This window comes from Oncorhynchus tshawytscha, linkage group LG05, assembly GCF_018296145.1.
Source record: "Oncorhynchus tshawytscha isolate Ot180627B linkage group LG05, Otsh_v2.0, whole genome shotgun sequence".
NCBI lineage: Eukaryota > Metazoa > Chordata > Actinopteri > Salmoniformes > Salmonidae > Oncorhynchus > Oncorhynchus tshawytscha.
This window is the reverse complement of record NC_056433.1, coordinates 69,055,114-69,077,820: the sequence shown is the minus strand read 5'-3', so window position 1 is coordinate 69,077,820 and position 22,707 is coordinate 69,055,114. Positions and strand designations below refer to the sequence as shown.

The 22,707-nt window shown below is 44.4% G+C and overlaps 2 protein-coding genes across 5 annotated transcripts in view; both read right to left on the bottom strand.

The window, feature by feature from the left end:
- Positions 1-1,943: 1,943 nt before the first annotated feature.
- LOC112251273 (KICSTOR complex protein SZT2) lies at positions 1,944-21,019 on the bottom strand. 4 transcript variants are annotated; one of them, XR_006083472.1, is made up of 9 exons: positions 20,933-21,019; positions 20,209-20,289; positions 18,310-18,496; positions 18,033-18,236; positions 17,491-17,822; positions 17,037-17,246; positions 5,548-5,658; positions 3,061-3,129; positions 1,944-2,917 (listed from the first exon to the last, which is right to left on the bottom strand). XR_006083472.1 is itself a non-coding variant. In XM_024422179.2 (9 exons), the coding sequence occupies exons 6-9, from the start codon at positions 17,211-17,213 to the stop codon at positions 2,690-2,692; spliced, it is 585 nt and encodes a 194-aa protein (XP_024277947.1). In that variant the 5' UTR covers positions 17,214-17,246; positions 17,491-17,822; positions 18,049-18,236; positions 18,310-18,496; positions 20,209-20,289; positions 20,933-21,019; the 3' UTR covers positions 1,944-2,689. The 4 variants fall into 4 exon arrangements, 1 of the variants encoding a protein (XP_024277947.1); XM_024422179.2 differs by having other exon boundaries at positions 18,049-18,236; XR_006083473.1 differs by lacking the exon at positions 5,548-5,658.
- LOC112251610 (KICSTOR complex protein SZT2-like) overlaps positions 20,929-22,707 on the bottom strand; it is a 35,615-nt gene continuing 33,836 nt past the window's right edge. Inside the window, exon 8 of the mRNA XM_024422584.2 lies at positions 20,929-21,135. Within this exon, the coding sequence (XP_024278352.2) occupies positions 20,929-21,135 (207 nt within the window). The remainder of the gene's footprint in view (positions 21,136-22,707) is intronic.

Below are 22,707 nucleotides of genomic sequence, written 5' to 3'. Positions count from 1 at the left end.
AAAAGCACGTCTTCTTCAGTTCAATTCTGTAATTATGAAGTAGTGACAGCTAAAGAGCATTGTTACAGTAAGTGCCCTCTGTCTGCGAGGATCAATGTCCACTGCAGGAGGCAACCCTACCTGCATGTACATAATTATCTCAAATACCTTGACACCGGTACCCCCTGTATATAGCCCCTCTAATTATTTGTTTTTTATATCTTACTTTTTAAAATTGTATTTAATTTAACCGCCGATAGCTGACACCCGCATAGCTGTTGTTTTAGCGGCATCAGAAGTGTAACTGCGTACGTTGGAGCTGTCAAAATCGGTGAGCAGCTATTCTTGATCATTGTCACGAATCCACACCCGTCGCACTCATGTTAGAAGTTCAGAACGAGAAAGTGTAGGCTACATACTAATTCACCTAAATAATGAGTATTCTTATCAGCCTTATTAAGGTGTACTTTACGTCTCACATTCTTATGTTCAAACTTGTAAACAAGGCTCCATGGAATTTCTCAATGCAATGTCATGCAGCCAATGGCAAAGTCCACTTTAGGTACAGTGTCTTTGGAAAGTATTCAGACCCTTTTACTTTTTCAACATTTTGTTACATTACAGCCTTATTCTAAAATGGATTACATTTTTACAATCCTTCTAAATCTACACAAAATACCCCATGAAAAAAACGAAATCAAGTTTCTCGAAAAGTTTGCAAATGTATTAAAAATAAAAAACCTTACTTACATAAGTATTCAGACCCTATGCTATCGCCCTATGATCATCCTTGATGTTCCTACAACTTGATTGGAGTCCACTTGTGGTAAATTCAATTGATTGGACATGATTTGGAAAGCCACACACCTGTCTATATAAGGTCCCACAGTTGACAGTGCACGTCAGAGCAAAAACCAAGCCATGAGGTCCAAGGAATTGTCCGTAGAGCTCTGAGACAGGATTGTGTCGAGGCACATATCTGGGGGAGGGTACCAAAACATTTATGCAGCTTTGAAGGTCCCCAAGAACACAGTGGCCTCAGTCAATCTTAAATGGAATTAGTTTGAACCACCAAGACTCTTCCAAGAGCTGCCCCCCCTGCCAAACTGAGCAACCTGGGGAGAAGGCCCTAGGTCAGGGAGGTGACCAAGAACCCGATGGTCACTGACAGAGCTCTAGAGTTCCTCTGTGGAGATGGGTGGCTAGACGGAAGCCACTTCTCAGTAAAAGGCACTTGGAGTTTGCCAAAAGGATTCTCTGAAAAAGATTCTCTGATCTGATGAAACCAAGATTGAACTCTTTGGCCTGAATGCCAAGCGTCACATCTGGAGGAAACCTGCCACCATCCCTACGGTGAAGCATGTTGGTGGCGGCATCATGCTGTGGGGATGTTTTTCAGCGGCAAGGACTGGGAGACTAGTCAGAATCGAGGCCAAGATGAACGGCTCAAAGTACAGATTCTTGATGAAAAGCGCTCTGGAGCAGGTTAGGACCTCAGACTGGGGGGAAGGTTCACCTTCCAAAAGGAAAACGACCCTAAGCACACAGCCAAGACAATGCAGGAGTGGCTTCAAGACAAGTCTCAATGTCCTTGAGTGGCTAGAGCCCGATCGAACATCTCTGGAGAGATCTGAAAATAGCTGTGCAGCAACGCTCCCTATCCAACCTGACATACCTTGAGAGGATCTGCAGAGAATGGGAGGAACTCCCCAAATACAGGTGTACCAAGCTTGTAGCGCCATACCCAAGAAGACTCAGTGCTGTAACCGCTGCCAGTACTCACTTCTTAAAGTCATGAGTAAAGGGTCTGAATACTTACGTAAATGTGATATTTCAGTTTGACATTTTTTAATAAATTAGCAAACATTTCTACAAACTTGTTTTTGCTTTGTCATTATGGGGTATTGTGTGTAGATTGATGAGGGAAAAAAACTATTTAAAACATTTTAGAATAAGGTTGTAACATATGAAAATGGGGAAAAAGTCAAGGGGTCTGAATACTTTCCGAAGGCACTGTATAATGCCAGGAGCCACTTGTGGATTTGACAGCTCTAACGCCGTTTCACCTCCGACACCACCAAAACAACAGCTATGTGGATGTCAGCTAAAGGGGATCTGATTTAATATAGAGCCCTTCATGTACTTCAAAGCTAGTTCGTTGCTACATCAATTTTTGGACATCTAAATTAATGATGTATTCCCATTGATTCTTAAAGAATATAACTTAGTTCAACTGCGGTACCTTATCAGAACAAATATAATCTTATTTTACTCCAATGCTTGTAAACAATGTAAACAAACACTGTACACCCTCAAAACAAGTTAAACTATAATTTTGATACCAATTTTTCCAGGCACATCCCTCAGCTTTTTACCAAAACACAGGCCGGGTGACACAGGCAGGTAAGGTCGTACCTTTAAAGGGATGGTGCAAGATTTTTGCAATGTCAGATGCCATTTCTATGTCTCTGCGTGCAGTTTGAAGGAAGTTGAAGGTAGTTTTTGCGAGCCTAACGAGCGTTAGCGCAACTGGAAGTCTACAGGTACAGCTTCATTGCCAAAATCTTGCACTATCCATTTAACAATAGTGTGTATCTTTTCTCCCAGTGGTAAATTGCACAGGAAGCTTTGACATGTGAACTCTTTGATTTGCTGATTTAGCACTTTTCAACAATAACATCCTTTTTTGTGTCCCACATGCCAAGACGGCTTATAAATTAAGCCGTCTGTCTGGAACTATACCTCCCAGCAGCCTGTTTCTCTGTGGCCCACCTGGCCCTGATTGGCCCTCCAGGCCTAAAGCAGCCCTGTCCACAAGTTGTAGCAGGCTGTGTTGATCAGACTCCAGGTGATGGTGCATGGACACCAGCTGGGGCGAGGGGCTGTTCCTAGGCTGCGGTTGGGATGGCAATGGCTCCCTAAATACAACCTTGAGGCTCTGGAGGGAGGGGGAGGAGGGGGCAAAATAAAGTTCAATTGAAAAAAATGTCATCTCTCCTTATAGCTTATAAGGAATTCATATAGTGCAGCTATAGAATGCTAGAAAGAGCATAACAATGGGAAGACATCACAATGACTCACCGTTTTTCCTGCCTGATTTTCAAGGAAGACCAGAACAAAGCAGTCAGTGAATTTCTGGTTCAGGACAGCCTGAAAGAAAGAAGGGAACGGCAGAACTGTTCATTTCAAGCTATAATGACTTACAATTCCATCCCCCCCTATTCCCCACAGTATATTTCCATCCCCCCCATTCCCCACAGTATAACTTTGAACAAAAATAGGTGACTGACTACAGTTAATGGGATCTTGTGTTTGAACTATTTATAGTCTTTTGCTCTCTGGGACAAAAAAAAAAGGAATAGTGTGTGACTGATGTTTGCTAGGGAGGGAAGGGCAGGTTGAGTTTACGTCACCATGTACAGTACTAGGGTAGAACATCTTCAGAAGAGAAGTAGTGAGGGGGATGTTCTTTTGATCTCAAGTCTCCCAATTACCAAACTAAGTAGTGACTAACCTCTTGACACCGACAATTATTCCCCGTAAGACTCCCATAATCTCCCTTGAGAGCCGCATTTCACATTTTTATACAACGCTTAAACCCTTCTTCCAAACTGCAGAGGTCTCTCAATTTTAGATTTTTATACACATTTTTTTCCTTCTTCACATTCAAATTGTTCTTGCTTTCCCCTGTCACAAATAAAAGTTAGAAGCCTGAGAGAAACGTTAGAAAAGTTCAAGGGTACTTGCGGCATTTCCTGATAGCGGATTAGTCCATAAGAACTTAATAAGATCACCTCCAAAATTTATTTCAATCAAATAGGGGATGTAGGGATGGAATTCATTATAGGATATTACACAGAAGGCTACAGTATATTTCTTGAATAGATATCGTATATAAACAGTGGAGTCCAATGACAGAGCTATAGGAACTTTGATACAGGCACCCATGCTAATAACAATGTCTGCAGCTCAAGATACAGTTTGACTTGAAGCGGATGCAATCACAATGAATGTGAAGGAGAAAACGGGATAATTAATTTGCTTAGCGGGGTGCTTTCCCCTGTTTCTCTACATTATATTCTGCTGGAGGTACAGCAGCGGGTGGTGCTCTGCTGTATTCCTATGTATGCAAAGTGTGTACATACTCCATATGGAGAGGACAGCTCTAGTTTAGTGAACAAAGCACCTCTTAATTTACTGGAATGGTAGTGTTCAGTAGGGAGAAAGGTTTTGCTACCTTTTCCATTGCAGATTTTGTTACGTGTGCTCTACTGAACATGACCTTGATTTAGTGGTGGTTGAGCTCTGAAAGCCGCACTCTGGAACCCATTTTGACGAGCAATTTTAATTGTAGTGTAATTGTGGACAAAGTGCTGTAGGGTGTTGTAGTTTTTACACTGAACAAAAATATAAATGCAACATGTAAAGTGTTGGCCCCATGTTTCATGAACTGAAAGAAAGAAGTTTTCCATATGCACAAAAAGCTTATTTCTCTCAAATTTTGTGTACAAATTTGTTTACATCCCTGTTAGTGAGCATTTCTCCTTTGCCAAGTTAATCTATCCACCTGACAGTCGTGGCATGTCAAGAAGCTGATTAAACAGCATGATCATTACACAGGTACACCTTGTGCTGGGGACAATAAAAGACCACTCTAAAATGTGCAGTTTTGTCACACAACACAATACCACAGATATCTCAAGGTTTGAGGGAGCATGCAATTGGCATACTGACTGCAGGAATGTCCAATAGATCTGTTGCCAGACAATTAAATGTTCATTTCTTTACTATAAGCCGCCTCCAATGTTTTTTTTAGAGAAATTGGCACCTAGTCCAACCGACATCACAACTGCAGACCACGTGTATGGTGTTGTGTGATTTGCTGATCAGCGGTTTTCTGATGTCAATGTTGTGAACAGAGTGCCTCATGGTGGCGGTGGGGTGATGGTATGGGTAGGTATAAGCTACGGACAACAAACAATTGCATTTTATTGATTGCGATTTGAATATACAGAGATACTGTGACGAGATCCTGAGGCCCATTGGTGCCATTCATCCGCCGCCGTCACCTCATGTTTCAGCATGATAATGCGCGGCCCCATGATGAAAGGATCAGTACACAATTTATGGAAGCTGAACATTTCCCAGTTCTCCATGGCCTGCATACTCACCAGACATGTCACCCATTGAACATGTTTGGGATGCTCTGGATCAACGTGTACGACATCGTGCTCCAGTTCCCGCCATTATCCAGCAACTTCGCACAGCCATTGAAGAGGAGTGGGACAACATTCCACAGGCCACAATCAACAGATTGATCAACTGTATACGTTTTCTGATCCACGCCCCTAACTTTTGTTAAGGTATCTGTGACCAACATGACTGTATTCCCAGTCGTGAAATCCATAGATTAGGCCTAATGGATTTATTTAAATTAACTGTTTTCCTTATGTGAACTCAGTAAAATATTTGAAATTGTAGCATGTTGCATTTATATTTTTGTTCAATATATATGTTTTTGTAGTGTTTATATCTGTATATATGTTATATTAGTGGTCTTGTTCTTACCAGATACTGAATGCCACTCTGGTCAAAGTGTCGGCAGCTCTGAGGGAAGCGAGTCAGCGGCACTTTGATCAGACTTTGGTACCAGCTGGGACTCATGGTCAAGAAACAATCCTGTGGGAACAGAGATACAGGACACAAAGCCTTGAAAGAAAGCCTTGAAAGAAAGATGGAGGCCTGGGTCACACAGTGCTAAATGCTCTCACAGTGCTGTCATGACGTTGCCCTCTTTGAGGGCAATGTTGAGGGCAACGTTTCGAACCAAAGATCTTAACTAGAGACAAACAAATGCTTTACCCTGACCAGTTACCACCCAAATTCAAACCAGCACCAGCTACATAAGTCCTACTATTGGAGGAACAATGACCCTACACACTGAGAAAAGGATACATCAGGAATCAAGTTAAAGATCTTTCAAAGACTTCTTCTAGATATTCCCTTGCAAATTAAAAAATGGCCAAATAGTACACGCCAATTACACAATTGGCTTTGAATCTAACATTGCTTGGCTTACAATCAGTGATTCCCTGGCATACATCTATGAATAGCAGAAAATGAGTAGAGAAGAGGAACGGAACACAAGGCAGCGGGTGAGCTGTAGGGAGATTTCCAACTGCGACCTCTGCAATGCTGCAGAGCCTACTCAGTTCTCACAGTCCATACTTCACTACATTCTTAATCTGTGTTCAGATCACTGACTGTGAAGTTTCCATTCCACTTCTTCTTTAACATGGACACATAAATAGGATGTTTGGGTTTTTAATTAGGACTTTTCTGTTGATAAATGCCGAGATCCCTGTGGGAAAGACACAGCTAGTTTGAAGAGCACAGCGTTGATTAAGATACATAACTATCTCTTTGAAGAGGGCAGCTCTCTACTGTAGCTATACCACCACACTAAAATAAAGAGCACATCTTTGATTAAAGAATAATAAGGCATATAACTATCTTAGAAAAAGGGTAGCTCTCTACTATAAACCATTGTCTTGTCCCAAATGGCACCCTTTTTCCTATATATGTAGCCTAATGTTTCTGATCTTTGCTTCTAAGCACTCTTGCTTTGAAATTCATCTCAATAGTCATTCTCAATAGTAACTGCCATCCTTTACTTGTTCTTGAAATTCCAAACATTGGAAGACCACTGAGAAATGTTGTGAAGCAAAGCAGCGTTTAGCTACAGCTGTATCCCATATGGTACCCTATTCTCTATATAGTGTACTACTTTTGACCACAGCCCTATGGGCACTGTTAAAAAGTAGTGCACTATATAGGAAATAGGGCTTCACTTTGGGAAGTATCCATGCTAACATCCTCCTCAGAATAAAGACCTTCTGCACTTTGAGAAGCTTCAACCTCATGGTAGATTAGATCATTTTTTATTTAATAATGAAAGAGACATAATTTAAATGAATAGTCACTAGCCAAGGGTATCATCAGACACATTGCACATTCCATTTGTAGTTCAATTTGGTTTGAAATTGATTTGATGCTGTGGATTTTCTAGATTTGCTTATCACATGTAGGCAGAGTAGACCTCTGGGAGTGGAGAGTTATCCCCTTGGTGTGAACAGCATGTAGACTTCTGACTTGCCCAGAGGGGTTAGGGGTATGAAACTAACTCACAGGCCGCATCCCAAATGGTACCCTATTCCTTACATAGGCTCTGATCAAAAGTAGTGCACTATGGGCAATGGTCAAAAGTAGAGCACTGTATAGGGAATAGGGATGTAACCACAGCAGAGTAGGTAGCACAGTGCGGCAGAATAGGTAGCGCCGCAGAATAGGTCGCGCCGCATAGGTAGCGCCGCAGAATAGGTAGCGCACGTGGCAGAGTAGGTAGCGCCACAGAATAGGTCGCGCCGCAGAATAGGTTGCGCGCGCGGCAGAGTAGGTAGCACAGCGCGGCAGAGTAGGTAGCACAGCGCGGCAGAGTAGGTAGCACAGCGCGGCAGAGTAGGTAGCAGGTAGCTAGCTAGTAGGTAGCACAGCGCGGCAGAGTAGGTAGCAGGTAGCTAGCTAGTAGGAAGCTATCGCCTTTCAGAAGATGATTTCAAGCTAGAAATGGAGTGGATGATGCAACAGTTTGTTATGGATGAAACCTATGGGAATCATCAAAATAAAGCATCTACATTCAGTCTTCAGAAGGACTGATGCAAATCCTGCAGCTCTGTGGGGACTCACAACACAACAGAGATATGACAGAGGAGCAAGAAAAACCCAATGGAACCACACGCAACACATATCTATGTAACACCTCATACTGCACATAGCCAAATCCTAATACACATCATCACAATTCAGATACACTGTATGCATAGACATGTTTCCCAGCTGTGCTGGGGGATACGACGGCACCACTATCCTTATGTTGATGTCAGGATAACGCCTGTGTGGTTATTATAGGGAGGATACGGCTCTATTCTCTACCTGCCGCACCATAAGGGATGAGCTGAGTGCACAGTGGGAAGGCTGTTAGACCTGGAGGAGCTGTCAGTCACAGAGTGAGCAGCCCAGGAGCCCACAGCCACTGGCTCAGGGGTAGGTATGAGGGCTTTTAGAGATAGCTTGTGATTATAATGATTCCTTTCTCCATGGATGACGAGCCGCGTTTCTCTTCTCCAACGCCAACACCATGCACATGCACGCACACCTCTGATTATCACCGTCGTCTAAGGATGCTTTGTTTCTCTCCTCTCCAACACACACAGATGCAAGCCTCTGTGATTATGAGGCTCTCGGTCTCCTCGAGTAGGCAGAAGTGAGCAGGCCTGGCCCACCCTCCTCCTCTACTGACTAAGAGGGCATTAACCTTGAATACCATCTCCACGAGAAGCCACCCGCCCACCAGACATTTGGAAAATCACAGATGCATAGTTGCTCCAACCATGGTGTAATTGGAGCAGGGTACTGAAGAATAATTGAAATGATTGGAGCTCTCAAGAAGGGCCATAGGGATCTTTATTTTACAAAACCAACAAGTGGAGGCTATGGGTAGCATCAGTAACTAACTATTGAATTGAAGTGGCCAGAGTTCAGGTGTGCCTCCACTCTTCAGGAAACAAAGGAAAGGATGGGGGCTCAACAACGACAACAATCATGAGAATGACTTACCAAGAAAAACTTCCAAAAGACTAATTCCAGGTAAAAGGGAGTTGGAGATTGATCTATTTTACTTTGTTGAGTGCTCCAACTCCTTTCTACCTGGAATTAGTCCTTTTTAACTTTTTCTTGAAAAACCCTTCTCAATCAGATTCTCTGGATTGAAGCGTTGTTTAATTATTGTAGAAGGGATTATCATTTCTCAGTGACTTACTGCTGTTACCTAAATAAAATGTATCCATCTAACAAGCACAACTTTAATGGGTAGTCATTTAAAAGGATACAAGACTAACAGGAAACTCTAGTCAAGGCTACAGCACTGACAAGATACATGCTTATCTACCTGCAGAGGTACTTATCCAAATCCAATCACGACTGGAACACAATAACCTAATATGGACATGGCATGATACTGGAAATTAGGCTATTGCATCTAATACGTGTACACCTGACTGGAACCATCCAATCTCTCTGAATGGAGGCACAATCCAATCAACGACCGGATGTGTTTTAATAATAGGTGTAGTAGGCTCAATAATTATGCTGTATGTGTACAGTAGAGTGTGCTGATTGGCTTTTGAGATTCTTCCTCAACAGAGAGACGAGCGAACAGAGCAACATGCTATAGAGGTGCCTGCTGCCAAATCAACACAGCAGCAGGATAATAGGGGCCATACAAACAGGACCTGAGAAAGACATGTTTCGTCATAATAGTCCAACTCTAATGAACTTCAATGGGAAGTGCATTTGAAAAATAAAGAGTCTGTTGCAGGGTAAAGCACTGGAACGATAGAGGGAAGAGAGAGAGAAAGAGAACAAGAGAGATCTTAGCTGTAGTCTTCAGGTGTGCAGGTGTACTGTCTGACCGTTCGATGGTTTGTATGTTAAAGCTTCGCAACAAGGTTTCTACTAATCCATGCGATCCATAACGGGCGCGGTCCCAAACGAAAACAACCACGACCTAGAGCGATCACACCGATGATTGAGTTAAATACTTTATAAACTACACACGCTGAAAACAAACAAAACTTCTACAGCACACACAATCAAACTGTCGCGCCACCCAAGAGCCCCCCCCCAATTAGCTGAACGAGCGCTCTTTATTTCCTCCTTCCTTACTGCTCATGCGCTCTTAAAGTGGCAGCACACGGTGAAGGCTCCGTGCAGATATCGCCACAAGGTGATGTGGTCTTAAGTGGTGAGGTGAGATGGTCTGTGGTGGTGAGGTGGTCTGTAGTAGTGAGGTGAGATGGTGTGATCTGAAGTAGTGAGGTGGTGTGGTCTGAAGTAGTGAGGTGAGGTAAGGTGGTGTGGTCTGAAGTAGTGAGGTGAGGTAAGGTGGTGTGGTCTGAAGTAGTGAGATGAGTTGGTGTGGTCTGTAGTAGTGAGGTGGTGTGGTCTGAAGTAGTGAGGTGAGGTGGTCTGAAGTAGTGAGATGGTGTGGTCTGTAGTAGTGAGGTGGTCTGTAGTAGTGAGGTGAGATGGTGTGGTCTGTAGTAGTGAGGTGAGGTGGGCTGTAGTAGTGAGGTGAGATGGTGTGGTCTGTAGTAGTGAGGTGAGGTGGTCTGTAGTAGTGAGGTGAGATGGTGTGGTCTGAAGTAGTGAGGTGAGATGGTCTGTAGTAATGAGGTGAGTTGAAATGGTGTGGTCTAAAGTAGTGAGATGAGGTGGTGTGGTCTGGAGTAGTGAGGTGGTGTGGTCTCTGGTAGTGAGGTGAGGTGGTCTGTAGTAGTGAGGTGAGATGGTGTGGTCTGAAGTAGTGAGGTGATGTGGTGTGGTCTGTAGTAGTGAGGTGATGTGGTGTGGTCTGAAGTAGTGAGGTGAGTTGGTGTGGTATGTAGTGGTGAGGTGAGGTAGTCTGAAGTAGTGAGGTGAGTTGGTGTGGTATGTAGTGGTGAGGTGAGGTTGTGTGGTATGCAGTAGTGAGGTGGTCTGAAGTAGTGAGGTGAGTTTTTATTTTTATTTCACCTTTATTTAACCAGGTAGGCTAGTTGAGAACAAGTTCTCATTTGCAACTGCGACCTGGCCAAGATAAAGCATAGCAGTGTGAACAGACAACACAGAGTTACACATGGAGTAAACAATTAACAAGTCAATAACACAGTAGAAAAGAAAAAAAAGAGAGTCTATATACATCGTGTGCAAAAGGCATGAGGAGGTAGGCGAATGATTACAATTTTGCAGATTAACACTGGAGTGATAAATGATCAGATGGTCATGTACAGGTAGAGATATTGGTGTGCAAAAGAGCAGAAAAGTAAATAAATAAAAACAATATGGGGTTGAGGTAGGTAAAAATGGGTGGGCTATTTACCGATAGACTATGTACAGCTGCAGCGATCGGTTAGCTGCTCAGATAGCAGATGTTTGAAGTTGGTGAGGGAGATAAAAGTCTCCAACTTCAGCGATTTTTGCAATTCGTTCCAGTCACAGGCAGCAGAGAACTGGAACGAAAGGCAGCCAAATGAGGTGTTGGCTTTAGGGATGATCAGTGAGATACACCTGCTGGAGCGCGTGCTACGGATGGGTGTTGCCATCGTGACCAGTGAACTGAGATAAGGCGGAGCTTTACCTAGCATGGACTTGTAGATGACCTGGAGCCAGTGGGTCTGACGACGAATATGTAGCAAGGGCCAGCCGACTAGAGCATACAAGTCGCAGTGGTGGGTGGTATAAGGTGCTTTAGTGACAAAACGGATGGCACTGTGATAAACTGCATCCAGTTTGCTGAGTAGAGTGTTGGAAGCAATTTTGTAGATGACATCGCCGAAGTCGAGGATCGGTAGGATAGTCAGTTTTACTAGGGTAAGTTTGGCGGCGTGAGTGAAGGAGGCTTTGTTGCGGAATAGAAAGCCGACTCTTGATTTAATTTTCGATTGGAGATGTTTGATATGAGTCTGGAAGGAGAGTTTACAGTCTAGCCACCTAGGTACTTATAGATGTCCACATATTCAAGGTCGGAACCATCCAGGGTGGTGATGCTGGTCAGGCGTGCGGGTACAGGCAGCGAACGGTTGAAAAGCATGCATTTGGTTTTACTAGCGTTTAAGAGCAGTTGGAGGCCACGGAAGGAGTGTTGTATGGCATTGAAGCTCGTTTGGAGGTTAGATAGCACAGTGTCCAAGGACGGGCCGGAAGTATATAGAATGGTGTCTTCTGCGTAGAGGTGGATCAGGGAATCGCCCACAGCAAGAGCAACATCATTGATATATACAGAGAAAAGAGTCGGCCCGAGGATTGAACCCTGTGGCACCCCCATAGAGACTGCCAGAGGACCGGACAGCATGCCCTCCGATTTGACACACTGAACTCTGTCTGCAAAGTAATTGGTGAACCAGGCAAGGCAGTCATCCGAAAAACCGAGGCTACTGAGTCTGCTGATAAGAATATGGTGATTGACAGAGTCGAAAGCCTTGGCAAGGTCGATGAAGACGGCTGCACAGTACTGTCTTTTATCGATGGCGGTTATGATATCGTTTAGTACCTTGAGCGTGGCTGAGGTACACCCGTGACCGGCACGGAAACCAGATTGCACAGCGGAGAAGGTACGGTGGGATTCGAGATGGTCAGTGACCTGTTTGTTGACTTGGCTTTCGAAGACCTTAGATAGGCAGGGCAGGATGGATATAGGTCTGTAACAGTTTGGGTCCAGGGTGTCTCCCCCTTTGAAGAGTGGGATGACTGCGGCAGCTTTCCAATCCTTGGGGATCTCAGACGATATGAAAGAGAGGTTGAACAGGCTGGTAATAGGGGTTGCGACAATGGTGGCGGATAGTTTCAGAAATAGAGGGTCCAGATTGTCAAGCCCAGTTGATTTGTACAGGTCCAGGTTTTGCAGCCCTTTCAGAACATCTGCTATCAGGATTTGGGTAAAGGAGAACCTGGAGAGGCTTGGAGCTGTTGGCCGAGGTTGGAGTAGCCAGGCGGAAGGCATGGCCAGCTGTTGAGAAATGCTTGTTGAAGTTTTCGATAATCATGGATTTATCGGTGGTGACCGTGTTACAGTGCCTTGCGAAAGTATTCGGCCCCCTTGAACTTTGCAACATTTTGCCACATTTCAGGCTTCAAACATAAAGATATAAAACTGTATTTTTTTGTGAAGAATCAACAACAAGTGGGACACAATCATGAAGTGGAACGACATTTATTGGATATTTCAAACTTTTTTAACAAATCAAAAACTGAAAAATTGGGCGTGCAAAATTATTCAGCCCCCTTAAGTTAATACTTTGTAGCGCCACCTTTTGCTGCGATTACAGCTGTAAGTCGCTTGGGGTATGTCTCTATCAGTTTTGCACATCGAGAGACTGAAATTTTTCCCATTCCTCCTTGCAAAACAGCTCGAGCTCAGTGAGGTTGGATGGAGAGCATTTGTGAACAGCAGTTTTCAGTTCTTTCCACAGATTCTCGATTGGATTCAGGTCTGGACTTTGACTTGGCCATTCTAACACCTGGATATGTTTATTTTTGAACCATTCCATTGTAGATTTTGCTTTATGTTTTGGATCATTGTCTTGTTGGAAGACAAATCTCCGTCCCAGTCTCAGGTCTTTTGCAGACTCCATCAGGTTTTCTTCCAGAATGGTCCTGTATTTGGCTCCATCCATCTTCCCATCAATTTGAACCATCTTCCCGGTCCCTGCTGAAGAAAAGCAGGCCCAAACCATGATGTCTGACAGTGGGGATGGTGTGTTCAGGGTGATGAGCTGTGTTGCTTTTACGCCAAACATAACGTTTTGCATTGTTGCCAAAATGTTCAATTTTGGTTTCATCTGACCAGAGCACTTTCTTCCACATGTTTGGTGTGTCTCCCAGGTGGCTTGTGGCAAACTTTAAACGACACTTTTTATGGATATCTTTAAGAAATGGCTTTCTTCTTGCCACTCTTCCATAAAGGCCAGACTTGTGCAATATACGACTGATTGTTGTCCTATGGACAGAGTCTCCCACCTCAGCTGTAGATCTCTGCAGTTCATCCAGCGTGATCATGGGCCTCTTGGCTGCATCTCTGATCAGTCTTCTCCTTGTATGAGCTGAAAGTTTAGAGGGACGGCCAGGTCTTGGTAGATTTGCCGTGGTCTGATACTCCTTCCATTTAAATATTATCGCTTGCACAGTGCTCCTTGGGATGTTTAAAGCTTGGGAAATCTTTTTGTATCCAAATCCGGCTTTAAACTTCTTCACAACAGTATCTCGGACCTGCCTGGTGTGTTCCTTGTTCTTCATGATGCTCTCTGCGCTTTTAACGGACCTCTGAGACTATCACAGTGCAGGTGCATTTATACGGAGACTTGATTACACACAGGTGGATTGTATTTATCATCATTAGTCATTTAGGTCAACATTGGATCATTCAGAGATCCTCACTGAACTTCTGGAGAGAGTTTGCTGCACTGAAAGTAAAGGGGCTGAATAATTTTGCACGCCCAATTTTTCAGTTTTTGATTTGTTAAAAAACTTTGAAATATCCAATAAATGTCGTTCCACTTCATGATTGTGTCCCACTTGTTGTTGATTCTTCACAAAAAAATACAGTTTTATATCTTTATGTTTGAAGCCTGAAATGTGGCTACAGGATGCAAACTTCTGCCTGAAGAAGCTGGCCTTAGCTTTCCTGACTGACTGCGTGTATTGGTTCCTGACTTCCCTGAACAGTTGCATATCGCGGGGACTATTCGATGCTATTGCAGTCCGCCACAGGATATTTTTGTGCTGGTCGAGGGCAGTCAGGTCTGGGGTGAACCAAGGACTGTATCTGTTCTTAGTTCTGCATTTTTTGAACGGAGCATGCTTATCTAAAATGGTGAGGAAGTTACTTTTAAAGAATGACCAGGCATCCTCAACTGACGGGATGAGGTCAATGTCCTTCCAGGATACCCGGGCCAGGTCGATTAGAAAGGCCTGCTCACAGAAGTGTTTTAGGGAGCGTTTGACAGTGATGAGGGGTGGTCGTTTGACTGCCGCTCCGTAGCGGATACAGGCAATGAGGCAGTGATCGCTGAGATCCTGGTTGAAGACAGCGGACGTGTATTTGGAGGGCCAGTTGGTCAGGATGACGTCTATGATGGTGCCCTTGTTTCCAGATTTAGGGTTGTACCTGGTGGGTTCCTTGATGATTTGTGTGAGATTGAGGGCATCTAGCTTAGATTGTAGGACTGCCGGGGTGTTAAGCATATCCCAGTTTAGGTCACCTAACAGAACAAACTCTGAAGCTAGATGGGGGGCGATCAATTCACAAATGGTGTCCAGGGCACAGCTGGTAGCAGGCGGCAACAGTGAGAGACTTATTTCTGGAGAGAGTCATTTTCAAAATTAGTAGTTTGAACTGTTTGGGTATGGACCTGGAAAGTATGACATTACTTTGCAGGCTATCTCTGCAGTAAACTGCAACTCCTCCCCCTTTGGCAGTTCTATCTTGACGGAAAATGTTATAGTTGGGTATGGAAATCTCAGAATTTTTGGTGGCCTTCCTGAGCCAGGATTCAGACACGGCAAGGACATCAGGGTTAGCAGAGTGTGCTAAAGCAGTGAGTAAAACAACCTTAGGGAGGAGGCTTCTGATGTTGACATGCATGACACCAAGGCTTTTTCGATCACAGAAATCAACAAATGAGGGTGCCTGGGGACATGCAGGGCCTGGGTTTACCTCCACATCACCCGCGGAACAGAGGAGGAGTGGAATGAGGGTGCGGCTAAAGGCTGTCAAAACTGGTCGCCTAGAGCGTTGTTGGGGACAGAGAATAAAAGGAGCAGATTTCTGGGCATGGTAGAATATATTCAGGGCATAATGCGCAGACAGGGGTATGGTGGGGTGCGGGTGCAGCGGAGGTAAGCCCAGGCACTGGGTGATGATGAGAGAGGTTGTATCTCTGGACATGCTGGTTGTAATGGGTGAGGTCACCGCATGTGTGGGAGGTGGGACAAAGGATGTATCTGGGGTATGAAGAGTGGAACTAGGGGCTCCATTGTAAACTAAAACAATTATAACTAACCTGAACAACAGTATACAAGGCATATTGACATTTGAGAGAGACATACAGCGAGGCATACAGTAATCACAGGTGTTGAATTGGGAGAGCTAGCTAAAACAGTAGCTAAAACAGTAGGTGAGACAACAACAGCTAATCAGCTAGCACAACAACAGCAGGTAAAATGGAGTTGACTGGGCAGGGAGGGTCGGATTAACTACACACAGAGCCTGAGTGCGGCTGGGGCCAACAGATAAAACATAAACAAGCAGAATGGAGTACCGTGATTAATGGACAGTCCAGCGTGCATCAGCTATGTAGCCAAGTGATCAGTGTCCAGGGGGCAGCGGTGGATGGGGCAGGGAAGCTGGACTGGCGAGTACAATGACTAAATAGCTTGTAGCTAGTTAGCTGGTTAGCTTCTGGAGGTTCTTGAGTGTGTTCTAAAAATTAAAAATAATAGCGATTCCGTATCACATTGGGTGAGGCAGGTTACCGGAAGGTATAAACAAATTAAAAATCGAAAAGAGATTGAAAGTAAATATGGGTCCAGTGAGTGTTTGGGACGCGGCGATTCAGACGGTTAGCAGGCTTGTGCTAACAAGCTAACAGTTAGTAGGCCGGGGCTAAACAAGGTAGCAGTTAGCAGGCCGAATTAGCAAGCAAGGAGATAGCAAGGGCTAGAAAGTTAGCCTTTGGGGGGGCGTCGCGATGGGGTGAGTCTGTTTATGCCTCTTCATGCGGTGACATCGATAGACCGGTCGTGGGTCCGGATATTGTAGCCCAGGAGTATGCTTTGGTGGTAGCACAGGAGCTCTGGCCGGGCTAGCTTCAAGCTAAGTGGGTGGAAACGCTAGCCAGGAGTAATCATCCGGGGTTGCGGTTAGCTAGTTAGCTAGTTGTGAAGATCCAGTTGAATATTTTCCATTTGCGGTGGGAATCTGGTGGGAATCCGGCGATAAAAAATAATAATAGATCCGTTATGCTCTGGATAGAGTCGCGTTGTTCCAACTGGCGAGAGCTTTCAGAGCTAAAGGTTAGCTGATGACCGGTTAGCTGAAGACCGCTAGCAATGGTTTTCTGACTGATAGCTGGTAGTTAGGTGGCTAGCTTCAGTTGAGGGGATCCGGATCCGAAGTAAATATAAATACTTCAGAAAAAATAGCAACATTGGGTGAGGCGGGTTGCAGGAGAGTATTTGGAAGTTGAGGTTTAGCAAAATGTTTTAAAAGATATGCGAAGAAAAATATGTTTAAAAAAACCAAACAATATATACAAGGGACACGACACGACAAGACCTCCGACTGCTACGCCATCTTGGAGAATCAAGGTTGGTGTGGTATGTAGTGGTGAGGTGAGGTGGCTTGAAGTAGTTGGATGAGGTGATGTGGTCTGTAATAGAGTAGGGTAGAGTGTGTTCTTTACCAGCTGGGGGTCAATCTCCCCTACAGATTGACTCTGCACTGCATTGAGGCGCTCCTCCAGTTCGCTGAAGTACAGTTTGCTCAGCTTGAGCTTGTCCATGGCCAGGTGCTGGTGTTCTCCATGGAACAGCCTCCTCCACAGGTTGTCCCTGCGACAGTGGCCCATGGCCTGTTCCATGCTCGCCTGGATCTGACTCTGCGCACAGCCCACCTGGATTGATGATTGAATCAATACATTTATTTGACCAATTTAAAATACACAGCCTATAATTTAATATATATGCAATAACTCCTACATAAAGATATAGGTAAGCTGATTTAATTTGGAATACTAACATAGTAACCTATTGTATTGAAATGGTAACCTACAATTGCCTCATCCATGTGAATACATCAATACACGCACTAAAAAGTTAAAAACACAATGAAGTCTTAGCGGTCCTGGATAACCCTACCTCCTGGTTGAGCAGGGGGAACAGATGAGAGGGGTAGAGGAGACCCTGGGCCACAGACCCTTAGGGGCCAGTCAGGGGATAGAACTCGTTCCCAACACTGGGGGTAGAGATGAAGGTGTCTGGGGCTGAGGCTGCAGGGGGGGGTCTCCTCCCAGAGGTCCAGTTCAAGGTCCAATACCCCGCCTGGTTCTGTACCTCTCTCAGGGGGAACCCTTCCTGCCAGGTCGCTGACCTCACGGTGTATCTGGGAAAGCTTTTTGAAGCGACGCAGGTCAGCCGTCAGCCGGGGGAACAGCTCTCTCTGGCTGGTCATTATCACGTAGTAATGCAGCCTGAAACATAAACACGCAAGGACACGTCACACACACACAGATTGAGAAGACGGATAAGTCAATGTTATTGCAATGCAACTTCATACAGAGTTATTGGTACAGCACACAGTTTAATTTTAATGTAACCTACTGTATAGAATACTATCCTATTGTTGTTAATAGCAACCTACCATACAGAATACTATCCTATTGTTTTCAATAGCAACCTACGGTATGAAATTGTGACCTTTTCCAAAATGATTTCCACCATCCATTGTACGATATATAATCCCTCCTTTCATCTTTCTGTAGTTCAGCAGATGTCTCTCTCCCTTCGACTGCTCCTCAAACGGATCGGCATTGTGACACCCCAGCAGGGACATGTCAAAATCGTCATGGTGACGCAGGCCTTCAAGGTCCTTGTAAGAGCCCAAACTAGATGAGAAGAACAGGTCATGCATAATGTGTGTTTAATTCACGGAGGTGTGTGTGTGTGTCCATAGCCTACCTGTTCCACAGTGCAACCAGACCGTACTCATGCAGGTCACTGCTGGGTGGTGCACCCTTCTTGCCATCGATGGTCATTGCGGCTTTGGACATGCGAAGGGGCTTCATGCCGTAGGTGACAGCATGGTCAGTAATGTTGTTATACAGCTGGTGAGCTGTGATCATCCCCGTAGAGATGGAGAAACACCCTGATGGACAGACAGACAGAAGCATGAGTTTAGCGACAGGACATAGGCCTGGATTCAACCCAACACAGATTAGCGGCCTACGCACAGCGATAGACTTTCAGGAAGTCCAGAATCCAGTTGCAGAGGGAGGTATTTAGTCCCAGGGTCCTTAGCTTATTGATGAGCTTTGAAGGCACTATGGTTTTGAACGCTGAGATGTAGTTAATGAATAGCATTCTCACATAGGTGAGAATCTCACATTCATTTTGTCCAGTTTTTTTGTCCACAATCCTTTTGTCCAGGTGAGAAAGGGCAGTATGGAGTGCAATACAGATTGCATCATCTGTGGATCTGTTAGGGTGGTATGCAAATTGGAGTGGGTCTAGGGTTTCTGGGATAATAGTTCTGATGTGAGCGATGATCAGCCTTTCAAAGCACTTCATGGCTACAGACTTGAGTGCTCTGAGTCGGTAGTCATTTAAGCAGGTTACATTAGTGTTCTTGGGCACAGGGACTATGATGGTCTGCTTAAAACATGTTTGTATTACAGACTGACATGGAGAGGTTGAAAATGTCAGTGAAGACACTTGCTAGTTGTTCAGCGCGTGCTCGCAGTGCACGTCCTGATAATCCGTCAAGCCCTGCGGCCTTGTGAATGTTGACCTGTTTAAAAGTCTTACTCACATCGGCTGCGGAGAGCGTGATCACACAGTAGTCCGGAACAGCTGGTGCTCTCATGCATGTTTCAGTGCATGTTTTCGAAGCGAGCATAGAAGTAGTTTAGCTCGTCTTGTAGGCTTGTGTCACTAGGCAGCTCTCGGCTGTGCTTCCCTTTGTAGTCTGTAATGGTTTGCAAGCCCTGCCACATCCGACGAGCGTCGGAGCCGGTGTGGTATGATTCGACCTTAGTCCTGTATTGACGCTTTGCCTGTTTGATGGTTCGTTGGAGGGCATTGCAGGATTTTTTATCAGCTTCCTGGTTAGAGTCCCACTCCTTGAAAGCGGCAGCTCTAGCCTTTAGCTCAATGTGGATGTTGCCTGTAATCCATGGCTTCTGGTTGGGGTATGTAAGTACGGTCACTGTGGGGACGACGTCATCGATGCACTTATTGATGAAGCCAATGACTGATGTGGTGTACTCCTCAATGACATTGGAAGAATCCCGGAACATATTCCAGTCTGTGCTATCAAAACAGTCCTGTAGCTCAGCAACTGCTTTATCTGAACACTTTTTAATTGACCGAGTCACTGGGGCTTCCTGCTTTAATTTGAGCTTGTAAGCAGGAATCAGTAGGATAGAAGTATGGTCAGATTTTCCAGATGGAGGGCGAGGGAGAGCTTTGTACGCGTCTCTGTGTGTGGCATAAAGGTGGTCTAGAGTTTTTTCCCCCTCTGGTTGCACGTTTAACATGCTGATAGAAATTTGGTAAGACGATTTAAGTTTCCCTGCATTAAAGTCCCCGGTAACTAGGCGCGACGCCTCTGGATGAGCGTTTTCCTGTTTGCTTATGGGGGATTACAGTTATTGAGTGTGTTCTTAGTGCCAGCATCAGTCTGTGGTGGTATGTAGACAGCTACGAAAAATACAGATGAAAACTCTCTAGGTAGATAGTGTGGTCTAGAGTTTATCATGTGATAATCTACTTCAGGCGAGCAATACCTCAAGACTTCCTTAGATATCCTGCACCAGCTGTTGTTTACATATATACATAGTTCGCCCCCCCTTGTCTTACCAGACGCCGCTGTCCTATCCTGCCGATACAGCGTATAACCACCCAGCGGCATGTTGAGGATGTCGTCGTTCAGCCACGACTCTGTGAAGCATAAGATATTACAGTTTTCAATGTCCCGTTGGTAGTTTAATCTTCCTCGTAGGTTGTCTATTTTATTTTCCAATGATTGCATGTTAGCTAGTAGAACGGAAGGCAGTGGGGGTTTATTTGATCGCCTATGAATTCTCAGAAGGCAGCCCAACCTCCGTCCTCTTCTCACGCAAATGACGGGGATTTGGGCCTGTTCCCGGGAAAGCAGTATGCTCTTCACGTTGGGCTCGTCGGACTCATTAAAGAAAGAAAAAAAGCTTCTGCCAGTTTGTGGTGAGTAATCGCTGTTCTGACATCCAGAAGTTATTTTCGGTCATAAGAGACGGTAGCAGCAACATTATGTACAGAATAAGTTTAAAAAATAAGTTACAAACAACGCAAAAACAAACAAAAAAACACGTTTGGTTAGGAGCACATAAAACGTCAGCCATCTTCTCCGGCGCCATGGTACAATTTCCCAGTTGTCAATAGAGATCATGCTAACTGTTAGGCTCAAGCAGAAATCACATTTAACAGTCAACCGCAAAGCACAGGTTGTTGATCTGTGTTGGTTTTAATTCTGGCCTGAGCCTTATACATACTGCTGGGAATCTTTTCAGGATTTAGTTGTTTAGGTGGGTTGAGTCAGACTCACCCTGGAAGACGTGGTTTCGTCTGAACTTGGGGATGGGCTATGAAGTCCTCCAGGAAGCCGATCAGCCGGTATCCCTGCTGCAGGGTCATGTGACAGCCCACCAGGCACTGGTGAACCACCCGTAGGTGGAAGTCATAGCTGAATGAGTGCACATGCATCAGGCCAATCACCTTATCACACTCCTCTGTGAAGAGCATGGAGAGCTGGAGGAGAGAGGGCGACACAGTGTAGACACTCACTACAGATTTCTGTAAGGGCTGTGGGAATGGGATCGGACACACACACGGACACACACACACACACATACACACCTCATCCAGAGGAAGAGGATCCCATGACCTACCATTCACACAATCATCTGAATTAATATCAAGCCAGTATTGGCAGTATCATATGCACAATTCAATGTTTAATTATAAATGTTTGTGAAGTTAGGCCTAGCTCCTCTCCCTCTCTCTGCATTTCTATCCATCTAGTGTCTAATAGTAATAGCAGACCCATTAAATTTGTCTACATCGGTAGGAAAACCTCCCTGCTGTTTCAGCCGTTCTCAGAGCCCATTGTCTGTCTCTTTGTATCCACCCAATCTGTGGCGGCATCCACTTAAAGTGCTTCTTCTCCTCTACTACCACCCCTCCTCTGTGAGAGGCTTTTGTAAGCAACTGTGATATCAATCAACTTCATAATTGTATCTTATTTAATTAAATCCAACATCAAAGCAGAGGCTTACAAAAGCATTAATGGCAAAATGCTAATGATTGAGGTGAAAGACTGGAGCATGCTGTGATTACAACACAATACAAGGAACTGCGGTTCGGAGAGGGGTGTTTGGAGGGGGATGGAGGGTAAATGCTATTACTGCTGCTGCTTTCATCTTGACCATTTGCCTGGAACAGATGCAAATAGGTCTTATCAAATCAAAGAGTCAGCGAAAAAAATAATATAACAGTGTTCATTTAATGCCTGTACTAGTCAAGAGGCATTCATTACACATCAAGAAAAAGTTATTTTCCTTTCTTTTTAAAGTCAACGTAACAAGTTGAACCTTTCACCACCTCCCTGAAGAAGTGAACGTTTTGTACCAGACTTAGCCATTTTAGTTTGTGCTAGGGCAGACACCTTCAATAAAATAAAAGCACAGAACACAGAGTACATTTCTCCAGTGGTATAGACTGTAGAAGAGATTGAAGGCTAGAACATTGCAGTAGTGTAATGTCAGAAGTCGGAACAGGCTGGTACAAAGTGGTTTAATGGTTCTGTTGGTCAGTGTTCCCCAGTGGAGATTGAGAGATCTGGAGCCTAATTAACTGAAACCTCTGACTCCTGAGCCCAAAAGACCGCTGAAGCGATTAAGGGTACAAACTGCCCTTTAGCAGTGAAGCCACAGAGATACACTATTAATAATACTATATAATGATGTTACTATTTAATCCAACACATTTATTAGGGTCCTGTTAACTGCTGGGTCAACACTGTGAATTAATTGCTCAGGCATTTACCAACTGCCATTCTGAACTAAAAACTATTTTGGTTATACCTTTCAAACTTACTTGAACGTACTAATATTCATGCTAAACTTTTCAAACTGTTCACAAGTGCTAGTAAAGAGGACGTTAAACGTATATAACTTTGTTAAAAAGTAAAATATCGGTACAAAGATTTTCTGAAGTTTGAACTCATAAATGTACTAAAGAAATCACAGACAGATGCTTGAATAAGACAGGGGAAGTCAGAAGTTTGAGCGGCAAAGAAAAACACAGGGAAAGACAGTAACA